At 35.7% G+C, this 20,551-nt stretch overlaps 1 protein-coding gene across 4 annotated transcripts in view; it reads left to right on the top strand.

The window, feature by feature from the left end:
* Window positions 1-20,551, top strand: part of exoc2 (exocyst complex component 2) — a 222,625-nt gene that overhangs the window by 32,938 nt on the left and 169,136 nt on the right. For all 4 annotated transcript variants that reach the window (XM_052016796.1, XM_052016798.1, XM_052016799.1 and 1 more), the window contains exon 2: window positions 14,427-14,604. In XM_052016796.1, coding sequence (XP_051872756.1) covers window positions 14,487-14,604 — 118 coding nt within the window. In that variant the 5' untranslated portion in view covers window positions 14,427-14,486. The remainder of the gene's footprint in view (window positions 1-14,426; window positions 14,605-20,551) is intronic.

The raw sequence follows: 20,551 nt of genomic DNA, 5'->3' as shown, positions 1-20,551 counted from the left end.
AGCTCAGTCTCTGAATGTGCGCATACACAAGCGCCATCTGCATATTGTAAATCCAACTGAAACTGAAACTTGCATCGGGACTGGAGAAGACCTAGATTGAACAGTTTCCCATTTGTCCTGTATATTAACTTGGCTCCAGCAGGAAGTTTGTTGGAGAAGAGGAGCTGCATTGCAGGAAGGCTCATTGAGGAAAGTGTTGAGGGGATGATGCAGCCTTGCTTGACTGTGTCTGCACTGAGAATGGATCAGTTGTGGACCTATTACTCAAAATCATGGCTTGCATGCCATCATGTAACAGATGCAAGAGAGGACAAATTACTGCAGGCAGCCAAATTTGAGGAGGGTGCTCCACAGTCTCACTCAATTGATGGTGTCAAAGACTATGAGGTCTAGAAAGGCCACGTATTTCTGTTAGAGTTATTGCATGGTGAAGATCATGTCCATTGTGCTTTTGGATGGGTGGGATCCACACTGCGGTTTGGGAGCAGTTCTTTGACCACTGGGAGGTGGTGGTTGAGGAGTATTCCGGTAATGATCTTTCCTATAGCAGTCAGCCTCTGTAGTTACAGCAATTGGATTTGCTTCCTTCCTTGAAGATGGTGATGATTACAGTGTATGAGGTCCCCTGACATGTTCTTCTTTTCCCAGATGTGAGAATGAAGGTTATGAATTTGTATCTGAGAATCCTCTCTGACAAGTTTTAGAAATTCAGTGGGGATGCTGTCTGTTTCCAGGCCTTGATATCCTTCAGTTGGTCTATTGTCTTTTGGATAGCAATGAGGTCAGACTGGATAATTTGCTATGGAAAGGAACCAAGAGTGCTTGCGTTAAGGACAGTCATGTATATTCTGAATCCCCACTAATATATCTATTTAGTAAGTCTTTGTGTAAAGCAAACTTTTCAATAAATTCTTTAAAATATAGACACTGCTGCAGAATGAGGCCCTTGGTTTGTCCTGTAGTTCCTTGCATAGTAAGCTCCTGATGCCAGCAGTGGTGTGTTCTGAGCGACAAGAAGATGGAAACTTATCAAGTTATTCTTGTGAAAAGCCTGGATGTTGCCAATTGTCGTATCTTGGATGTTTAATATAGTCAGAGTTTTATGTCAATTAAACTTGAGCTCTATTTTAAAATGTACTAGCATTTGAGATGTCATCTTGTACTGCGAGAGTGCGTAAGCTGCATGATCTTGCTATACCATTGAGTGAGAGGCAATGTCTGATTTAACTTCGTATTTTCCTATTTCAGTAAATGCCCTAACCCAAACGCATTATCAAATTATAGTAACAGAATATTAAGCCTTGATGCATCAGAGTTTTCTTTTATGTAGCTGAAGAATCTTAGTAAGGATATAACTTATTCTTTTATCTAATTAGAAATTCTTTAACCAGTTCTTATACCTCTTAAGAAAATTCAATCTTCTTCACTTTAACCATATCTTTAAACCTTAAGGTTCTAGCCTGCTGTGAACAGATTGAAATGCAAGGTAAAGTTAGTAGCCTTTATAGATCAGTAAAATATCCATGGACTTTCATTTTACCAAACTAATCAAAATGTTTATTGTTTTGATGTTAGAGCTCTGTAGTGTTGTATTTAAATCAAACAACCTACTGTCATTGGAGTGATAAATATTGCTTGTGCTAATGAATAAATAATAATTTTAAAATGTGGATCTCCATTATATTGGTTTAAGTATTATTTTATGGATGAGATTTCCTGTTTCAGATTTCATTTCTTGTTCATTTTAAAGTTAAGAGCTTTTGGTAATTCCAGTTTAGTGGAGGTAGAGATCCATAGCTCATGGATAATTGTTTATACATAGCTGTAATCTCTGGTCTGTAACCAATTGTAGGCATTTACTACCTGAGGCTTGTCAGTAACAATAGAAGATAAACTTTTAATAAATAATGATTTTTCACTGTGGTCTTATGAGGAAATCCATTGTGGAAGAATGCCAGGTTTGAATTTTTGTTTCCACAAAGGAACTCCAGCATTGCCAGTAAACAGGAATTGCCAGGGAGAAGGTATGAATAGAAAATGCTCAAAATACAATTTAGTTAGAGTAAGGAAAAAAAAAGTCAATATTTGAGTTGTGGCACATTGACAAGATTTACTGATTTATCCAAATATGTTTTGACTGAAATGTGAATTAGTTCTTCCTGTTTTAATTGCTTTTCCTTGCTGCTTTTAATTCTTTTTACCTGATTTAATTTCATATTTTCAAATTTCATAGTCTTTTTGCTGTACAGTGTTTGAAAACTTTCAAAGGTATAGCTCTCATTTCTATGACCCTAGGAAAAATGACTGGAAGTAATTAGGGCAGTAAGCATCAGCAAAGGGAAATATCAAAAGGATGATGAAACAACATTTTTTGCTGAACTGCTTTTTACTTGTAATTTCTATTTTTATGTGATTTCCAGCACTTCCAAATTATTGTGTTTTTATTGACGACATCACTTGAGAGAAAACAATTAATACTTGTCTGATAGATCTGCAGATATGTGTTGCTCACTTCTCCAATCCCATCTGAATTGTTTAAAGCCAGTTGGATCTAAAAGCATAATCAGTGCAATTAATAACATACCCAATCTGCAGGTTACACACATGCCAATAGAAGCAGCTAAGTTTAGAAGCATCAAGCTAACAGTTCTTAAAATAAGATGGAAATAATCATATTCAAATATGATTCTCTTAGAATTAGAATTAAATTGCATCAAGTAAAGAGTATTGATTTGAAGATAATTAAAAATATTTACGGTGCATTTCTTATGCACAAATGTTGTTCTGGACAGTATTATTTGGATAGTATTATATCAGTTTTTAATGACTGTTGCAATTATGTTGCTTGTGGACAGGGCTTTAGTGTTATCTTACTCAATATCTTAGTCATTATCATACTCATTATCTTGTATCTTAATTGTGTTAAAGTTTAGAGGATTTTAAAAAGTTAATAGTTCTTGAAACCTATGCTAAAAAAGTGACATATTAAGAAAACAAAAAGATTTTTCATTAAACATAGAATGTCACAACATCATTGTGTTTGAAATGATTGAAAACCGTATCAGAACAGACCAATATTGCCAATATTTTTTGTGCTGATTATTTTGCCTTTTAAGTGAACAAAAGCACACTGTAGAAACTTTTTTTCTGTTATGTTGTGTATTGGGAGCACTATTGCAATCACTATCAATTTATGAGAATATGGGGATTTTTGACATCTGCTGTGAAACACAGATTTGCACAAGCATTGCTCAAAATTACTGATAAATATTAAAATAATGGATATTAATTTTCTGATGCCCTTGTCCTCTTATATATTGCATGCTAAAAATCGCAGTTATGGTGGTCCCTAATTGAAATTGCTATTTGAGTGCTCTAGTCTTAGCAAGATAGCATGTAGATGTATGTTGTTTATTTTCCTCAACATTAAACCTTTTCCATTTGCGTCGAATTGCCAACACAGAAATTACAGATAAACTCCAGACTGTATCCTCACTTTACTTTTTAAGAAAAGGAATGAAGTGTGAAAGGTTTAACACCTGTGATTTCCTCATTTTCCTAAGCCCCACTTATGATTATCTGGAGGCAGGCGGTCTTGTATCATGCAGGTGGGAAACATAACTCTCGTCTGGACCACCTCATACAGCTGTTCGAACTGTGCTGGCAAAGCTTGATTGCTGGTTGTTTGGCTGTCACCTTGACTGGTTGCATGTGATCTAGGATGTCCAAAGGAGCAAAGGCTACATGGTGATGTTTCTCTTATTCTGATTTTGTCCGTCTGCCTCCTTTGTTTTTCCATTATGGTTGAAGTATGAACAGGATTTGAATAACATTTTAAAATAAGTACTTTGGAATGTAATCAAGTTGATCCAAGTGGTGTAAATTGTGATTTATTTTTAAAGCTAGCTGGAGATTTTTACTTTTGTAACTTTTATGAGTTTTGAATTAATAGTTTAGGATCTGTAGACCTAAATAAGGTTAATGCTGACACTATTTTCAAATTGTGAAGAAGTGTTGTATTTTCACACATTGTCATTTCCCACATTAGTACGTACAACCAATTTGTATTCCTTTGTTTAAAAACAGTATTTCATTCAACAAGATGAGTTTTTATGTAAACAAGATTTCAGGATGAAATATATCTGCAAAGTTACTTATTTGTTTATGTGGCATAAGTTATTTCAGGCGTGAATTTGATATGTTCTGTTGCTGGTCAGTATACTGTTTTGAGCTCTGCGTTATACAGGTCTCTTCATTCTGCAGATAAAATATTTTCCATTCGCCAAAGTACAGAATTACAGCAAAATCTGGTGCTTCCGCCTTTCAACATCTTGCAATGTCTGTGCACTGAAAGATTTTGTATAACTTTTCAAGAAGAATTATACAAAAGGCACTAATTAAAATAAAGTTCTGATGCTGTTATTTAGTATTTTACAGAATTTTACATTTATGCAGTTGTTTTGAATCATCTTAACTGTTTTGCATCTTCGAAGTCTTGCTTTTAAAAAAAAGATCAAGTTATGTTGAGTTATATATTTTTTGATGCTTCTCATATTGAAATGATTTCAGGTACTATTATTATACATCAATTATCAAAATGTAGCCCTTTTGTATCAAGTATTTTGGTTTAGTTGTGAGGATATATTCTATAATAACCTAAGAGTTTTTGTTATCATATTTTAAATAAATTATAATCCATCTTTAAATCAAGGGATAAAGAGAATGAATGTTTTGCAATTTTTTGTATCTTTTGCAATCTTAGGATGCCTTAAAATGTGCTATTACCAATAAAGTACTTTTGGAGTGTAATCACTTTGTAAAGTAGAAAACAATAAACTTTCTGGATAAGATTAAGGCTGGAGGAAACAATGCTGCAGCACAGAAATTTCAATAAACAAATTCTAGCTTTATTAGTTATTTACTCCCATGATACTCCCTTTAATTTAATCAGATTCTCTTTTGCATGATTTACATTCTGTAGGAGAGGGGAGAAATGATCACAGATCATAAAGGCTATTTGTTGCTGCAAGCTTTCAGAAATTTTTGTGACTTACTAGGGCTGATAAAAATGTTACAAGGATTTTTTCAGCTCCAAAATATTCTTGGGACTGTTTAAAACTAAAAGTGAAGAGTTTTGGTTTACTTTCAAAAATGTATTGTGTGAAGGTAACTAAGCACTATCATTGTAGTTTGGAAAATAAACTGCTTTGAAAAATCTCAATAAACTTGGTAACTGAGAGTTACTTTGACCATGAATTAAAGTAGGATTAATTATGATTTCTATTCTTGCTGCGGATCCCAATTATTTCCTTAGCTTCTTTTTATTTACAATCCGATTATTTGCTGAATTTTCACATATACTTTGCACAAGAAATAGCGCATGAGCTATTTGGAAGGTCATGTTGATCTAAATATGATTTGAAGTAGCTTTCAAATTTTGCTCTGACCTTGAGATTTTTCTGAGGTTTGCCTTGCGGCATATTGTGTTGTAATGACGTACCTAAAACTAATGGAAATGAACACGAAAAGCTTCTAAGTATTCAAATAGGCCTATTTTTTTTGCTTGTTCTTGCACTTGTTTGCTTTGTTTAGTGAACTATAACAAAGAAATAGAAAATAGCAGTTTACTTTGTGACATTAAATTAAAAGACAATCTGCCAGTCAATATTTTGAAATGTTTTGTCTTTTTTCTAGTAGAGATAGATGCTGAATGGAGAAATAAAGAAACAATGTACATACTGAGCATTTTTGTTGGCACTTAGTGCAATTCCAGAATACAATGGCGATTAATTCTGCAACATAATCTCTATAAATGGATGTTTAATTACTTGGATGATGCAGAAAAAATCTGTAGGTTCTAAAATAATTGCTGTACATTTGTATAGTTGTATATTTGTCAGCTGATTTTTTTTAATCTATAGCTGATAAAAGCATAACTCTAATAACATTATCTGAACAGAAAACTGAGTGTTGTATTATTATTGAGGATCTAATATGGGTATATTTTCATTATCCATAATGCCTGCATCAAATACATTTGTTGCATTTTTAAAGTTTAATTGTTGATATTTATAGTTGTAAAATGTGTTTAATTATTTTGATCTGTATCATTGGAAACTTGTAAGTAACTAATAAATAGGGTTACTGCTATATTTGGTGAATGAGCTCATTTTACATTTGCTTACAATTGATTAGCTGTCAATTAAGTCAGCAGGGGCAAATCTGTGTATAATGATTATGTTCTTAAAGCATAAACAAATTATACAGACTGGATTCAGGTTTCACTCAGAATGGTACACTTGCAACATCTTTGATTTTGTTGTTTGAGTGGGATAAGGTGATAAAAATTATGGAACCATCTTTATTGATTGACACGAGACTTTTTTCAGTATTTCATTTCACTGGACAATAACCTTCATGTTAAAGCAATATTTGTAGCCAGAGACTGTTTCACTCTAATATTGTAATTTACAGGTGGTAAATATTTTGGGCTATCACGGATAAAACTTTGACATCCAGCACTTTTGAACTGAATATAATATTTTGAATTAATACATGTCGTAGCTTTCAGTAGTGAGTAATTCTGGAGGTCACAAAAATATTTTAGCCAACAAAGTGCTGCTTGTTGGTATTAAATTAAAAGAAGGAAGGCTTGGATTACAATTTTTAAAAAAATGTCTTTTGATGGTAAATAATTTCAAGGCTTTACTCATTTGTAAAACCTACAACTAAAATAAATTTGGTTGTCTGAATTGTGACTGCAATGTGTAGCCCTATTGTAAAAGTACGCACTGTAAGATCGAGTCAGGAGAAAATAAAGCACTGGATTTTTTTTAGCTCAAATTGATGAAATCAAAATTCTCTTGTGCAACCTAGACTTCTTGCGATTTTCTTAATTTTAGGTAAACAACATGCCAATTGTTGCTGAACATGTTTAAAAGTAGCAGCACGCCTGCTTTATATGACTCTCACAATACATTTTATAGTTAACAGCATTTTCTTATTTGCATTATTCCAGAAATTTATTTAGGTGTTTCAATAAACTGAAAGAGACTAGCTACTTAGATTTATTCATGGAAAAAAGAAACCAAAATAGAATTTGGGAAAGGAAGTAGGATTGTTTTAAAATATCTCTCATTGAAAAAATTCTGTAAAAAAAACATTCAATATTATTTTCATTCAGTATAATGGGATTAAAAATTAACTTTTAATTGCATTTGTCTACAAACCAAAATAATTAAACTGACACAAAAATGGATTGCTTTTTTTTGAATAGGGCATTTAATAATGCTTTAATATTGGATCACAACATATTGCATTTTTATATTTGAGTAGAAACTTTTCAATAGTTATTATAGATGTACAGTCGAATCAACCATTTTGTGGAAATTTTATTGTGTGAGTATAACTTTGAGGCCCCTGTTTTAGTTATTTATTTCCTAACTGGAGATAGTACATCTGAAGTCTAAATGACAGCAGTATTGCACTTTTGGAATATTCTGGTCATACCAGTAGTGTTCTAGATTTTATTTGACATTTTAACTATTTTTTAATAGATTATTTAAGTTTGGAAAATGAGGAAGAGCTGTGTCCTACTGTTATTACATGCCTATAATATTCTGTTTGTGTAACTTATTTAATATTTTTCAAAGGGAAATAATTATATCATGAAAAGTTTCTTAAGGTTTTTTTGGATGCATGGTCTCACTTTTTATTCTGACAAACAGTAGGGCTCCAACTAGATTTGGATTGTCTTTACATCAGAAGATGTTTGGCTGTGCTCTCCTTAGAATTAGAAAGCTCAGGGATCAAGTTCCTCTTCAGGGCTTCATCATGATAAAAGTTATACTTGACTATAATAATCTCATCTTTTGGTGCCACATTTCTTCAGTGCCTCTATCATGAGTGTGATGGCAGCAGATTATTGGTATGTATTCATAAAAAAAGATGTTCTTATGAAAGATTATGAACCTGAAACATAGTCTGCTTCTCTCTGTACAAATGTTGCCTGACCTGCTGAGTAGTTCCATCACTTTCTGTTTTAAAATATAACATTTTGTTCACATTACAAAATACAATTTCTGCCCAGTACTAAGTGATGTTCCATGTGCTGCATGGAAAAGTTCCTGGAATCCATATTCAAGGAACATTTATATTTGATTGGAGGTTTACTAATGTCCAGCCACAAGAATGTTTAGAATGCTGTTCTCCTCCACCAACTTAACTGTAGAAGCTTTGAATGATTGTCATTGTAACATCCTTCATAACTGCTTTAAATCCATTGAATCTAACTGATTAAAAATAAATTGCCATTGCATTACTTAGTAGAATATTAAAGAGTGCTGCAGATTCTTGTCCATGATAAACAATGGGATTGTAACTTATGGTTTGTGAGAATCTGGAAAAAAATGTTAGCAGCACAGTAACAGCTTCTAAATGTGTTTCACAAGTAATAAGTCATGGCCTCCGCACGTTGGCAGTCTGCAGTCATTAGCATTCCCATGTGGAGGTCGTAGCTGTGCCATTATCAATACTAGCCTAAAATGACTTCTCTTTAGAAAGATGAGAAGCTATTTTGTTTTCACTTTAAGATTAATATATCTAAAACGCATCTTTTACTTTGAGATGGCAATATTTTTCTGGCATAATTGAAGATGTATAAACTGTACATTGGTACATGTAATTACCTAAAAAGGATGTTACACTAGTATTCTGATTAACCCGATTTAGTGTTGTTTTGTGGTTAGATGATGAATGTTATTGATTATAACACCAACAAGTTAATCATAAATATATATAGTTACATGCTGAGTATGGTGTACAGGAAGGCCTACATGATTCCCTCATTTCTTGCAAGGTAATAATTTTAGTGGTTCTGTTAGTGATAATAATATCTTGCAAATTTGTGAGCCCAGCAGGTTAATGCTGTATTTAGATTCTCAGCAAATATGATAAAATCACCAGGATCAAAGTCTACCTCTATTGATTTTAAGCCAATTGTATGTACTGAAAGTTTTGAAATTGACCAGATAATTTGAGGATAAATATGCTTTAAGTTATCAATTATAAAAGTAAAGAAGTGATTGTTTAATTATTGCATTGCTTCAGTACTGAAGTGATTAAATGACGGTAAAACTTATGTGGTGGTGAAAGGCAGTTTATAAGTGTATGTTTTCCTTTAACTAGCTGACAGTAACAAGGAGACTCACATTTATATATTTCCTTTTACATCTTCAGGATGTTTCAAAACATTTTATAGTCAACAAAGTACTTTTTGAGTGTTATTCTGGGTTATAATGTTAGAAGTAAAAACTAGAATTAAAAAAAGGAAAATTAAATACATAGAGTGGGATATAACTCAATTATCTTGGTTTCCAAAGATGGATATTGTGTTCACATCTTAAAAGGATGCATTTCTTGCATGGACTGTAAGAAACTACAGCAATATGAAGGATAATTTCTTTCTTCTGCTGTATGCAAATAATATTATAAACACATTTGTCATAGTTTATGATTTCATTGCAGATGATAGATAAAGACATTTTTTAATGTAAACTTAAAAGATGCTGGCTAATTCAAGATAAAAGTGAGTATGAGTTGGGGACACAGACAAAGCACAGAAATTGTAAAGATACCAGTGGCTGCTGTTTGTACTGTTAGTCTTCATGCTAGAAATTATACCTGTTTCAGTCCAGGATATAGATATCGGTGTTAGCTTCAATGATGGGCAGACCTGCTGGCAGCAGCCTCTTTTTGGCCTCCAGAGGCATTGTTGAATATAGCAACCTGTGCTCTTGTGATGAGAATATTAGTGGGAGTGAAATTCATCTTTGGTCTCTAGCATTAAATAATGCAAAGGTGTTGTCCTCTCTTGTATTTGCCTCTGCATATTTGGCTCCATTGCAACTTTATTCTGTAGTTGCACAATATTATGTTCTAATTGGAAAGAATTTGTATTTTTATTGAGTATGTTAGGAATTCATAGCTAAGGTAGATTTGCATGTTATTTCATATAGGTGGTAGTGTAATCTTACAAATTTCACCCTTTGAACTTTTTTAGCTAAGTTTAGCTACACCATGGAGAAATGTTGTCAACCTTTGTGCTCCCTTTCAATGTCAAAAGTTTTATCAGAGGCACTCTTGAAAAATTATATAATTTATCTCTGCAAGTTGCGGGTAGACAATTATTTGTTTAAATTTCTTCTTTTCATGACATGAAATATTTGCATCAGTCACAATAAAGTCCCATTTTGATATCCGAGTGCACAGATCACTAATTGTAAAAATATTGAATTAATTTTGAAAGTATTAAAAATTGTACAATCATGAACTGGCATTATATAGATAAAAAAGTTCTTGTGCATGATATGAGGGATATTTAATATAACCATTTTAAAAAAGTATATAATCCATACTTTTCCTACAGATCAAATGTAAGCATTGGTTGAAATTTGCTGTTGGAATTTTTTTTTTGTCAGGCAATTATCTTGGTAGTTGGATATTCTATACCCGAAGTACTTCAAAGCAAATTAAGCTCTTTTGTAGCATAGGGCTACCATAATGTTGAAAGCTTTCCAGCCAATTTGTGGACATCAAGTTCCCACAAACAGCAGTATGATGATCACCTAATAATTTATTTTACTGATCCAAATGGAGCAGAGGGAACCATGTCTAACATTTTAACCATATGATGACATCTCTGACATAGCACTCCCTCAGTACTGTACTGAAACAACAGCCTACATGATTACTCGAATCTCTGCAGTAGGATTTGTATTCAGAAGGCCATATGGGTTTGCTAACATAATAAAAATCAGCATCTATTTCAACTTTTAATGTAGGTCGTATGTGTAAAAATGAACAACCACTATCTGCAAGATGTTAGAAGGGCAAGGAATAATAAAAAGTTAAAATAGAAAAAGACTCAACCAGAAGCCACCCACAGAGGCACTAGCATAACTGGGCAGGTCATCTTAGTTAGCAATGGCAAAGTCATCTGATGTGTTGAGGCAAAAAGATTATAAAAAATATGAACAACTTATTACATGAATGAAGACAATATAACATATTTAAACATGTGTGCAATAATTGTATCCATTATGCCAAAATTATTGGTTCATAAAAGAAATGTCAAATTTCAATAGCCCCAGACAAGGCAATCCTGGATGCTAGGAAAGAGAAGGTCTTGAATCTCATGATCCCAAGAAAGCTCAGGGCAGAGTCATTTTCAGAGGACCATTTTCCCCCTAACACCAATGACAAACCCAAAAAAGGCAACTTCTCAACCTGGCAATGCTCCATAATAAGCTCCTGAAGGTGAGTATACTTATGAGACTTCTCTAAGTGAGCCTTGCCCAACATTAACAACTACAGCTACATTCTCCTTCTTGAAGATGGTATCTAGAATCCAACATCTACTATCTCCACAAACAATACAGGGTTCTCTGAACACTAGCTGTCCATACTGGGTGATCTTATGTAGACCTATTTATGCTCATTTACACTATGTGCACCAAACCTGTGTTGGTCATTGTGTACAATATTTTATGTTAAATATTCCCTAACTATATATCATCTATATTTTAAAATGAAGAGTATTGGTGAATTCACAGTAATTTAGATTATGAGCTTGCTCAAATCTTATAGTTTAATTATAAATAATTATTAATAATGTGTGATGTGAATTAGTGGTTTAAGATCTTACCTGTTCATCACAAATTTCACTTTTATTCAAAATAATTTCTGCAAATAAAATAATTGCTAATTTGCTAACAATCATGACTGAACAGCATTCCTACCTTGTTGCTAAAATGTAATACCATTGACTTACAAGACGCAAGGTCAAAACTGAAATTCCCAAGTAATGATCGTTGGTGTTGGCTCAGCAAAATGATGGTTCACCTTGCCTATTTGGCAGATGTTGTGGGTTGAAACCTTACCTATGGGACTCAAACTCGTGACCTACACTGAAGTCCATTTTAATTCTAAGAGAGCACTGTACTGCCAGAGATGTCATCTTTTAGATAAAAAGTTAAAATTATAGCATATCTTAAAAGATCCCATGCAGTGTTGGAAGAAGAGCAGTGAGTTCATCCAGTGTTCTGGTGAGCATGTATCTTTCAACCAAAACCGCTAGGTATTTATCTCATTACTGTTTGTTGGACCTTGCCTCACACAAGTTACCTGTTGTGTTTGCCCATGTGCCTCAGTGCCTCCACTTCAAAATAAATTAACTTTTTGTAAGGAACTTTAGAATGACCAAGGACATAAATGATGCAATACTAATACAAGGTTTTTCCTTGAAATTGCCCACAGTGGCTGGGAATCTGAGAAAGCATTTCCGACTTGGGTTGTTTTCATGCACTCTGATACTTTCAGAGCAGAAATAGGTGCATTAGATGGTCTAAATTATAATTTTCTATTTTAACGTACAATGGTTTTTGTATACCTTCTGATGTATAAACATAAAAATATTGTTGATGTGCAATGCTGTTTAGTTTAGGATCTTTCATTTCAAGCATGTTAAATTACACAATTGACTGAGTTGATAAAATAATATTTGAAATTTGGAATCTATTAATAAGCGCTACTTTGTTAAAATTATCCTCTGTACGTTAAAGATTACAGTGCTTCAATGATTTAATTGATAGTTGATATTTTTTCTTTAAGATTGACTAATTCTATAAATGTTAATCATTGTTATAAATCAGTTTGTAACATACCACATTTACAAAATTATAGAGCTTCACAAGTCACTTTCTTTGGATTATAGCACTACGTTGTTTGAATGAAGTACAAATGCATTGCTGTGCTGGAGTAATTTATTCCAGAAATGTTAACTTTAGCTTTAGACCACTTTGTTAATTATGCTTTTCAGCAAGCCTCTCCTTTACACACAGCTTGCTTTTCCTGTAATTTGTGAGGTGGAGTAGATACAAGTGTTAGAATCACCATTCACCAGTCATTTGGTTAGCAGAGAGAGTGAATGGTGAAAGGCCATGACCAGTATGTTACCCCAGCAAGGGATGGATTAACCTCCCCCTAAGCCTAATGATAGAAGCCCAGTGCCTTTCCTTACAACCCCCACCTTCCCACCATCCCAGTAAACTGACAGCTCCTAGACTTTGCGTGCAAGTAAGTTCAGCTGGCGCTGTGTGGTCTGGGTGTGTGGTCTCCAGGCTGGCTGAGAGGCTGCTAACAGGGTGGATGAGAAAGACCTTGTCTGTTTACTTTAATTTGCTTGGACGCAGGAACTCTGTCCAACATTTCTGGTGTGCTGCTTCCATAAGCAGCGGCCAGTCCATCACAGCTGCTGAACAGTCTGAAAGGCTGGGCTTGTGCTAATCACCCTTGCAGCTCATAGATCAATTTCAACATGTCACAGACAAGCTAATCTAAGTTGTAAATGGAATTGAGGTGTAATGTTGCAAGTTGGAATTTAATTTTCTTCCACTGTACCCAGCACTGTCACATTCATTTTAAAAAGTGCCTTGGTTAATAGATAGTTGTAAGTTTTCAATATTCATTCTTCAAGAATAAATTGGTTTAGTTTCATTATCTATGTGATAAAATAAAGGCTAATCCTGACTTATTAAAAACACTGTCATTTACCAGTTATTTTGTCTGCATACTTTAAGAAATGTATTTAAAAACCACAGTGAAAAAAATGCCTTTCTGGTCTATTCAAATACATCCCTTTAATGTTTCAGAAGTAACTAAGGGCTCCAGAATATTCTTCTTTCTCTTGCTTATGTCCTTTTTTATTTTTCATTTTGCAAAATTATTTCTGATAAACCCAAACAAATGTTCAAAGTCAGAATTACAAAGCTAGTTTCCATTACAACTTGCATAAGTGAAACAAACTTTTCACAAAAAGATGCGATTTTGTGAGAGTTTGTAATCTTTAATTTGACCTTGTTTTCATGTAGCAACAACACCACTTATATTAAGAAGGATGTTTATTGACTGAGGGGCAAGAGGAAATATTTAATACATTTTTCTGTGGAACAATTATGCATTGGAAACATTGCAGAAGAGAATTTGGTTTTGGCATTGGAGGGGGATTTCTGTCCAGCTCAATATCCATGTGTCTGTGCTGTCCCAAATTGTAAACACAAGTACAGTATAATGAAAGTTCAGGATTTGTGCAATGTTGTTAAGTTTCAGCTTAATTTTTTTGGACCTGTATAAAATGATCAATGCTTTAGCATGGATGAATAAAAGGATACAGTCAAATTACTTGTGCACACTGTCGCAGTATATTTATGAAACCTTTCACAATAAGTAAACAGAAATCAGTATATGTTTGTGGAATATGTAATTCTATATAAATTAAATTGATTAAGCAATATTGGGGCTACTTTCATATATTCCCCTAAAAAAAACTTAAGGTACTCAATTATTTCTTGTTATGTCATATTTTCTAGCTTGCTGCTTGCTGTACCTTGAGATATCTTTTAAACAAAGCCTGTAATTGAAGACCGATCATGTCTCGAGCACGGCAACCACCACTTGTAACTGGGATCTCTCCAAATGAAGGATTTCCGTGGACAAAAGTAACAATCCGAGGAGAAAATTTGGGAACAGGAGCCATGGATCTTATAGGTAAGAATGTTCATTTATGTGCAGGGAAAGCAACTTCTTAGAAGTGCATCTGATAACATCTTTTACATTAAAGTTGATAACATTGAAATGTTTTTAGTGCATATTGTAATAATTGGCATATAACTCACACCAGTGGCTGTAATTTTCTCTGGAGAAGAGCAGGGTGGAAGTTGTAGGAATTCTGCCAATATGGGAACCTTTAAACACAGCAATGGTTTGAATGCCAAATTTTCTGGCACCACAGTAGAAATGTCCTAGAAACGTAATCAGCGCAGAATAAATAGTTTTAATTGTAAGGCAAGTTTCTTGGCTCTCATTTCTTGGGCAGTGCTGTTAATTGTTAAACACACTGTGTTAATTCGACTTTTGCATATCTGATTGCAAACCAGGCATCTCCAGCAATGGCTTCCCTTCCCATCCCTCTACAGTTATCCCCAAATCCTCCAAAGACTTTTTGTTTGATATTCAGTCTTGGAATTCCCTTTGTTTCCTTCAGTTAAAGACTGAAGAGACAAAAGTATTGTCATTTCGAACCTTTTTACCCTTGTGCCCAATTGCATCCACTTTCCCAACCATTGTTAATGGGTAAACTAGACAGTAATGCGTTTGAGCTATTTAACCCCAAATTAAGTTTTAGTTTAGTAAATCTCTGATCTCTGTTCTTCAATTTTTTCTGCCTGAAATGGTAATATTTTTCCAAGACAGGATGGTGTGCGACTTGAAGGGGAACCTGCGATGCTGGATTTCCCATGAGCCTGCTGCCTTTGTTCTCTGTGATAGTAGTTGCAGGTTTTGGAGACAAGATCAGTAACTGTGGTGCATTTTATAGATGGTGCATACTGCAGTGATGGTGCACCATCAGTGGAGGAAATGAATATTTTGGATGATGGATGGAGTACCAGTCAAGTGGGCTGCTTTGTCCTGGATGGTGTTGAAATGAGTTGTTAGAGCTGTACTCTTCCAGGCCAATGGAGAGTAGTCCACCATGCTCCTGACATGGGTCTTGTGAATGCTGGAAAGGCTTTGGGATGTTGCGTAGATTACTTTCTAAATGGGGAGTGAATTCGGAAATCGGAGGTGCAAAGGAACTTGCAAAGGAGGTGCAGGATTCCTTGAAGGTTAACTTGCAGGTTGAGTCGGTAGTAAGGAAGGCAAATGCAATGTTAGCATTCATTTCGAGAGGACTAGAATATAAGAGCAAGGATGTAATGCTGAGGCTTTATAAGGCATTGGTCAGGCGCAATTTGGGCCCATATGTGAGGAAGGATGTGCTGGCGTTGGAGATGGTCTCGAGGAGATTTACGAGAATGATCCTGGGAATGAAAGGGTTAATGTCTGAGGAGTGTTTTATGCCTCTGGACCTGTACTCACTGGAGTTTAGAAGAATGAGGGGGGGATCTCATTGAAACCTACTGAATGTTGAAAGGCCTGGATAGAGTGGACGTGGAGAGGGTGTTTCCAGTAGTGGGAGAGTCTAGGACCAGAGGGCACTGACTCGGAATAGAAGGATGTCCCTCTAGAACAGAGATGAGTAACTTCTTCAGCCAGAGGGTGGTGAATATGTGGAATTCATTGCCACAGACGGCTGTGGAGGCCAAGTCATTGGGTATATTTAAAGCAGAGGTTGTTAAGTTCTTGATTAGTAAGGGTGTCAAAGGTTACGGGGAGAAGGCAGGAGAATGGGGTTGAGAGGGAAAAATAAATCAGTCATGATCAAATAGCAGAGCAGACTCGATGGGCCGAATGACCTAATTTTGCTCCTATGTCTTGTGGTATTATGTTGGGAATGAGTCACTTGCCTCAGCATACCCAGCCTTTTACTTGCCTTTATAACCATAAATATTTATGTGGCAGGTCCAGTTGAATTCCTGGTCAGTGGTGACTCCTAGGGTGTTAATGATGGGGGACCTGGTGATGATAATGTCATTGGATGTCAAGTTTTAGTGGCCAGGTTCTATTGTTGATGATGCCAATGCCTGTCACTTTTGTGGCATGAATGTTCATTGCTACTTATCAGTCATAGCTAAGTATCATCTAGATACTGCTGCAGGTAAGCACATGCTGTTTTGCTGAGGACTGCAAATGAAATGGAACCTTGTGTAGTCAATGGTGAACATCCTCACTTTTGACCTTATGAGAAAGGCAGGTCCTTGGTGAAGCAGCTGAAGGTGAGTGGGTCCAGGATATGGCCACAAGGAACTCTTTGTGTGATGTCCTGAATCTGGGATGACTGACTCTGACTCTGACAACCACAATCATCTTTCTTTGTGTAAAGTATGACGTTGGCTTCAGTTTTACCAGGTATCCTCATGGTAATGCCAAAGGCAATCACTCTCAGCTCACCTCTGAATTCACCCTGTGGTTAATATTTGGGCCAAGGCAGTTGTGAAGTATAGTGTCATTTGGTCCTGACCCCAACTGGACATTTTGGAAGAGCTTATTGTAGAGTAGCGGAGAGTAAATGCTGCTTGATATTGCACTAAAAACATAATTGATGATTGAAAGTAAACTGGATGGTAATTAGATGGATTCTAGTTGTTCTGAATTTTATGAGACACAGCTAGTTCTGGGGTGCAAGTCTTTAGTACAGCACCTGAGATGTTGTATGTTCATATAGTCTTTATTCTGTACAGTGCTCTGAGCCATTCCTTGGTATCACATTGAGTAAAGACTGGCTTCTGTGCTCATAGAGATTGTGGGAGAAAGCCAAGATGGATCCACTCAACAGCTTTGGCTGAAAGTGGTTGTGAATGCTTCTGTCTTTTGCTAGGAATTCACATGCTGGCTCTACCATTGTTGAGGATTGGGTTGTTCTTAGTGCCTTGTCCTACCATTAGTGGTTTAATGATCCACCATCATTAATGACCAGATATGATAGCACTTCAGAGCTTTGATGTCCATTGGTTATGGGATTGCTTAACTCTTTGTTTCTACTGCTTAGCATGCAATTACCCCTGTGGTATGCCGTCACCAGGTTGAGATCTCATTTTTAGGTACATCTGCTGCTTTACTCACTGAATAAGGATTCACTGCCCTTGCTTGGTTTTAATAATAGAGTACAAGATCATGAGGTAACAGGATGTGGTAGTGTACTTTACTGCTTCTGTGTCTTGTTGAGGCCAGGTTTTTAGCTGTCAGATCTGTTCTGAGTCTACCCATGTAGTACGATTGTAGTGCCGCAAAACATGATGGGAGGGCATCCTTGGTGTGAACATAGTATGTTATCTCCACAAGTACCATGCAGTGGTCACAATGCTGCCATGACAGGCATCTTTCACAGTTAGATTGTTGAGGACACTATGTGCTGCAGTCCCAGTCTAGTAGTTCTCCTTCAGGGCAGCATCAGTGGCACTGCTACTAAGCCAGTCTCAATGATGGACACTGAACAATGAAGTTCCTCCATTGGTGGTTCATACATTCTGTGTACTTTCAGTGCTTCGAAGTGCTCAACATGAAGGAGCACTGATGTATCATGTGTGGAAGGATGGGAAATGTAATCAGAAGGTGGTTTCCTTGCCCATGTTTTATCTAATGCATGTGATTTTAGTTTGGAGTCCATGTTAAGGACTCCCAAGCTGTTACACTTATGCATGCTTACCAAGTATCATACCCATTTTGATGGGTCATTTCTGCTGGTGGGACAGAATGTCCTGAGGGATTATGATAGAGGAGTCTGTCCACAAGATTTGATCTTTTGAGTACAATTACATTAGCCTTGATTTTGCTTGTCTGTAGGATGTAACTCTGTTAAACAAATGAAAATGTTATCGTTTTCAAAGTGCAAATCCACGTAGTTTCAAATGGCCTGATGAAGTATGTGCCCTCAATCCCTGTTGGGGCACAACTCGAATCAGCTAAATCTAGAGAACTGGAGCGACTTGACGATTACGCTTTGCTCGGTGACTATAGAAGTTTAACCCATTGTGAGCCTTCTCACCATCTACCTTTGCACCAGAGAGCATAGGGCAACATTCCCTTGTTTTGTCTTGCTAAAAACATTAAGGAACTAGCTTGCAGTAATACTGAGATAAAGAATCTAAATTCCTGGTGCCAGTTCTTGTCAATAGCAGCCTTTGTTACGCAAAACCTGTGCTCCAGAACTAGTTGCATCTCTGGCCAATGTGTTCTAATACAGTCAGGATACTGGTATCTGCCTGGCAAATATCAAAATTACCCGATTTGTTCCAAATCATCACCAACAAGATGGAAGTTTCAACAGTGCCATCAAGCAGCACTTTCTCACTGTTGGAGTTCTGAGATGCTGAGGTATTTAGCTGCTCTGGTGTATGATTTATGAAAGGCTAGTATACAGGTACTGCAAATAATTAAGAAAGATGGCAGAATTATTTCCCAGAGAGTTGAACACAGAAGTAGGGTGATAATGCTTCAATTATATAGGGAATCAGTCAGACCACATCTGAATTACTGTACACAGTATTGGTCTGCTTATTTAAGGAGTGATGTTAGTGCTTTAGAAGCAGTTCACAGAAGATTTACTGTTCTAATTCTTGGAATGGGCAGTTTGTCTTACGAGGACAGGTTGAAAAGGCTTCACTTGTATCTGCTGGAGATGTGAAGAGCAAGAGGGGATTTAATTGAAATATATAAGATCTTGAGGGGTCATAATCAGGTGGAAGTGGAGAGGATGTTTCCTCGTGGGAGAATTTGCAACTAGTGTTGCTGTTTAAGAATAAGAGGTCACCCATTTAAGAAAGATGAGATGAAATGGTTTCTCCAGGAGCTTTGCAATTCTCTGGAACTTGCTGCAATGTAGATATTTAGAACATTTTTAAGGCAGATACTTGATGAACAAGGGTTTGAAAGGTTATTGTGGGTTCAGGAATGATGAATTGATGTTACAGTCAAATAGCCATTAGTTTATTAAATGGTGGAGCAGATGAGAGGAATAAAATCGCTTGTTTCTGTTCTTAATTTGTATTTATGTACAATGGCCTTCTTATTGATGCCCAGTCTGGTTTCACCAGGACCACTTGGCTCCAAACCAAATTGCTGAATTCCAGAGGTGAAGAATGATTCCACTTGATGTAATTTTAAAATTTGACCAAGTGTGATATCAAGGCCCCTGGTAAAATTGGAGTTGAGGGCTTCATGGGGAAAACACTGCAATGACTGTCACACTTTGCATAAATGAAGGTGGCTATGATAGTTGGCGGTCAATCATCCCAGTCCCAGGACATAACAGCATGAATTCTAAAGGGGAGTGTCCTAGGCCACCATTCTAATGAGATGCTGGTGTCAACTGATACCTCGGAATTTGAATTATGATAAGGTATTGGTACTTCAGGAATGGGAAGGATAAAATTGTTGCAAAAAAAAACCTTATTTTGTGCATAGCTTTTGGCTTTATATCAGCTGATCATGTAAATTGTGACTATGATTTATTTCCAAGAAAGTATTTACATTTTTTGTGTTGTTTTCCCTTGTACTATACGTGGTGTAAGTGTTGATTTTACATTAATGCAGGAATAATATCACCCTACTGTTTTCTCACAATACAATCTCAGTCCCAGTTCCAAAGAGCATCTGGTATTTAGTAATAGTGATGCAGACATTGTATATTCTTTTCAACAGTTGGATTAAAAAAAAAACAGATGAAAATGTCATTATTCTCATATAACTGAGGAGAGTCCACAGGTGTAAGCTATTGCTTTGATCTTATAGCTGGGTGAATGACTTGTTGCTTATGATGTCTAGGCAGTAGAGAAGAAATACATGGAGTCCCTGGGTTACATAAGGGTTCCATTCCTGAGAACTGTCCGTAAGCCCATTTCTCCACAAGTTAGAAGCGCTTGTTTTCTATAGCTACTCATATCATATTACTCTACGTACACTTGCTATAATTCTTTCTTTTCAATTACCCTTAACACTACCCATAATTAAACAAATGGAATATATACTCTATCCGGTCATTAGTAAAAACCATGAA

Source organism: Pristis pectinata, chromosome 5 (assembly GCF_009764475.1).
Source record: "Pristis pectinata isolate sPriPec2 chromosome 5, sPriPec2.1.pri, whole genome shotgun sequence".
Taxonomy (NCBI): Eukaryota; Metazoa; Chordata; class Chondrichthyes; order Rhinopristiformes; family Pristidae; genus Pristis; species Pristis pectinata.
The sequence above is the reverse complement of the archived record's forward strand: the minus strand, read 5'-3'. Positions and strand labels throughout refer to the sequence as shown.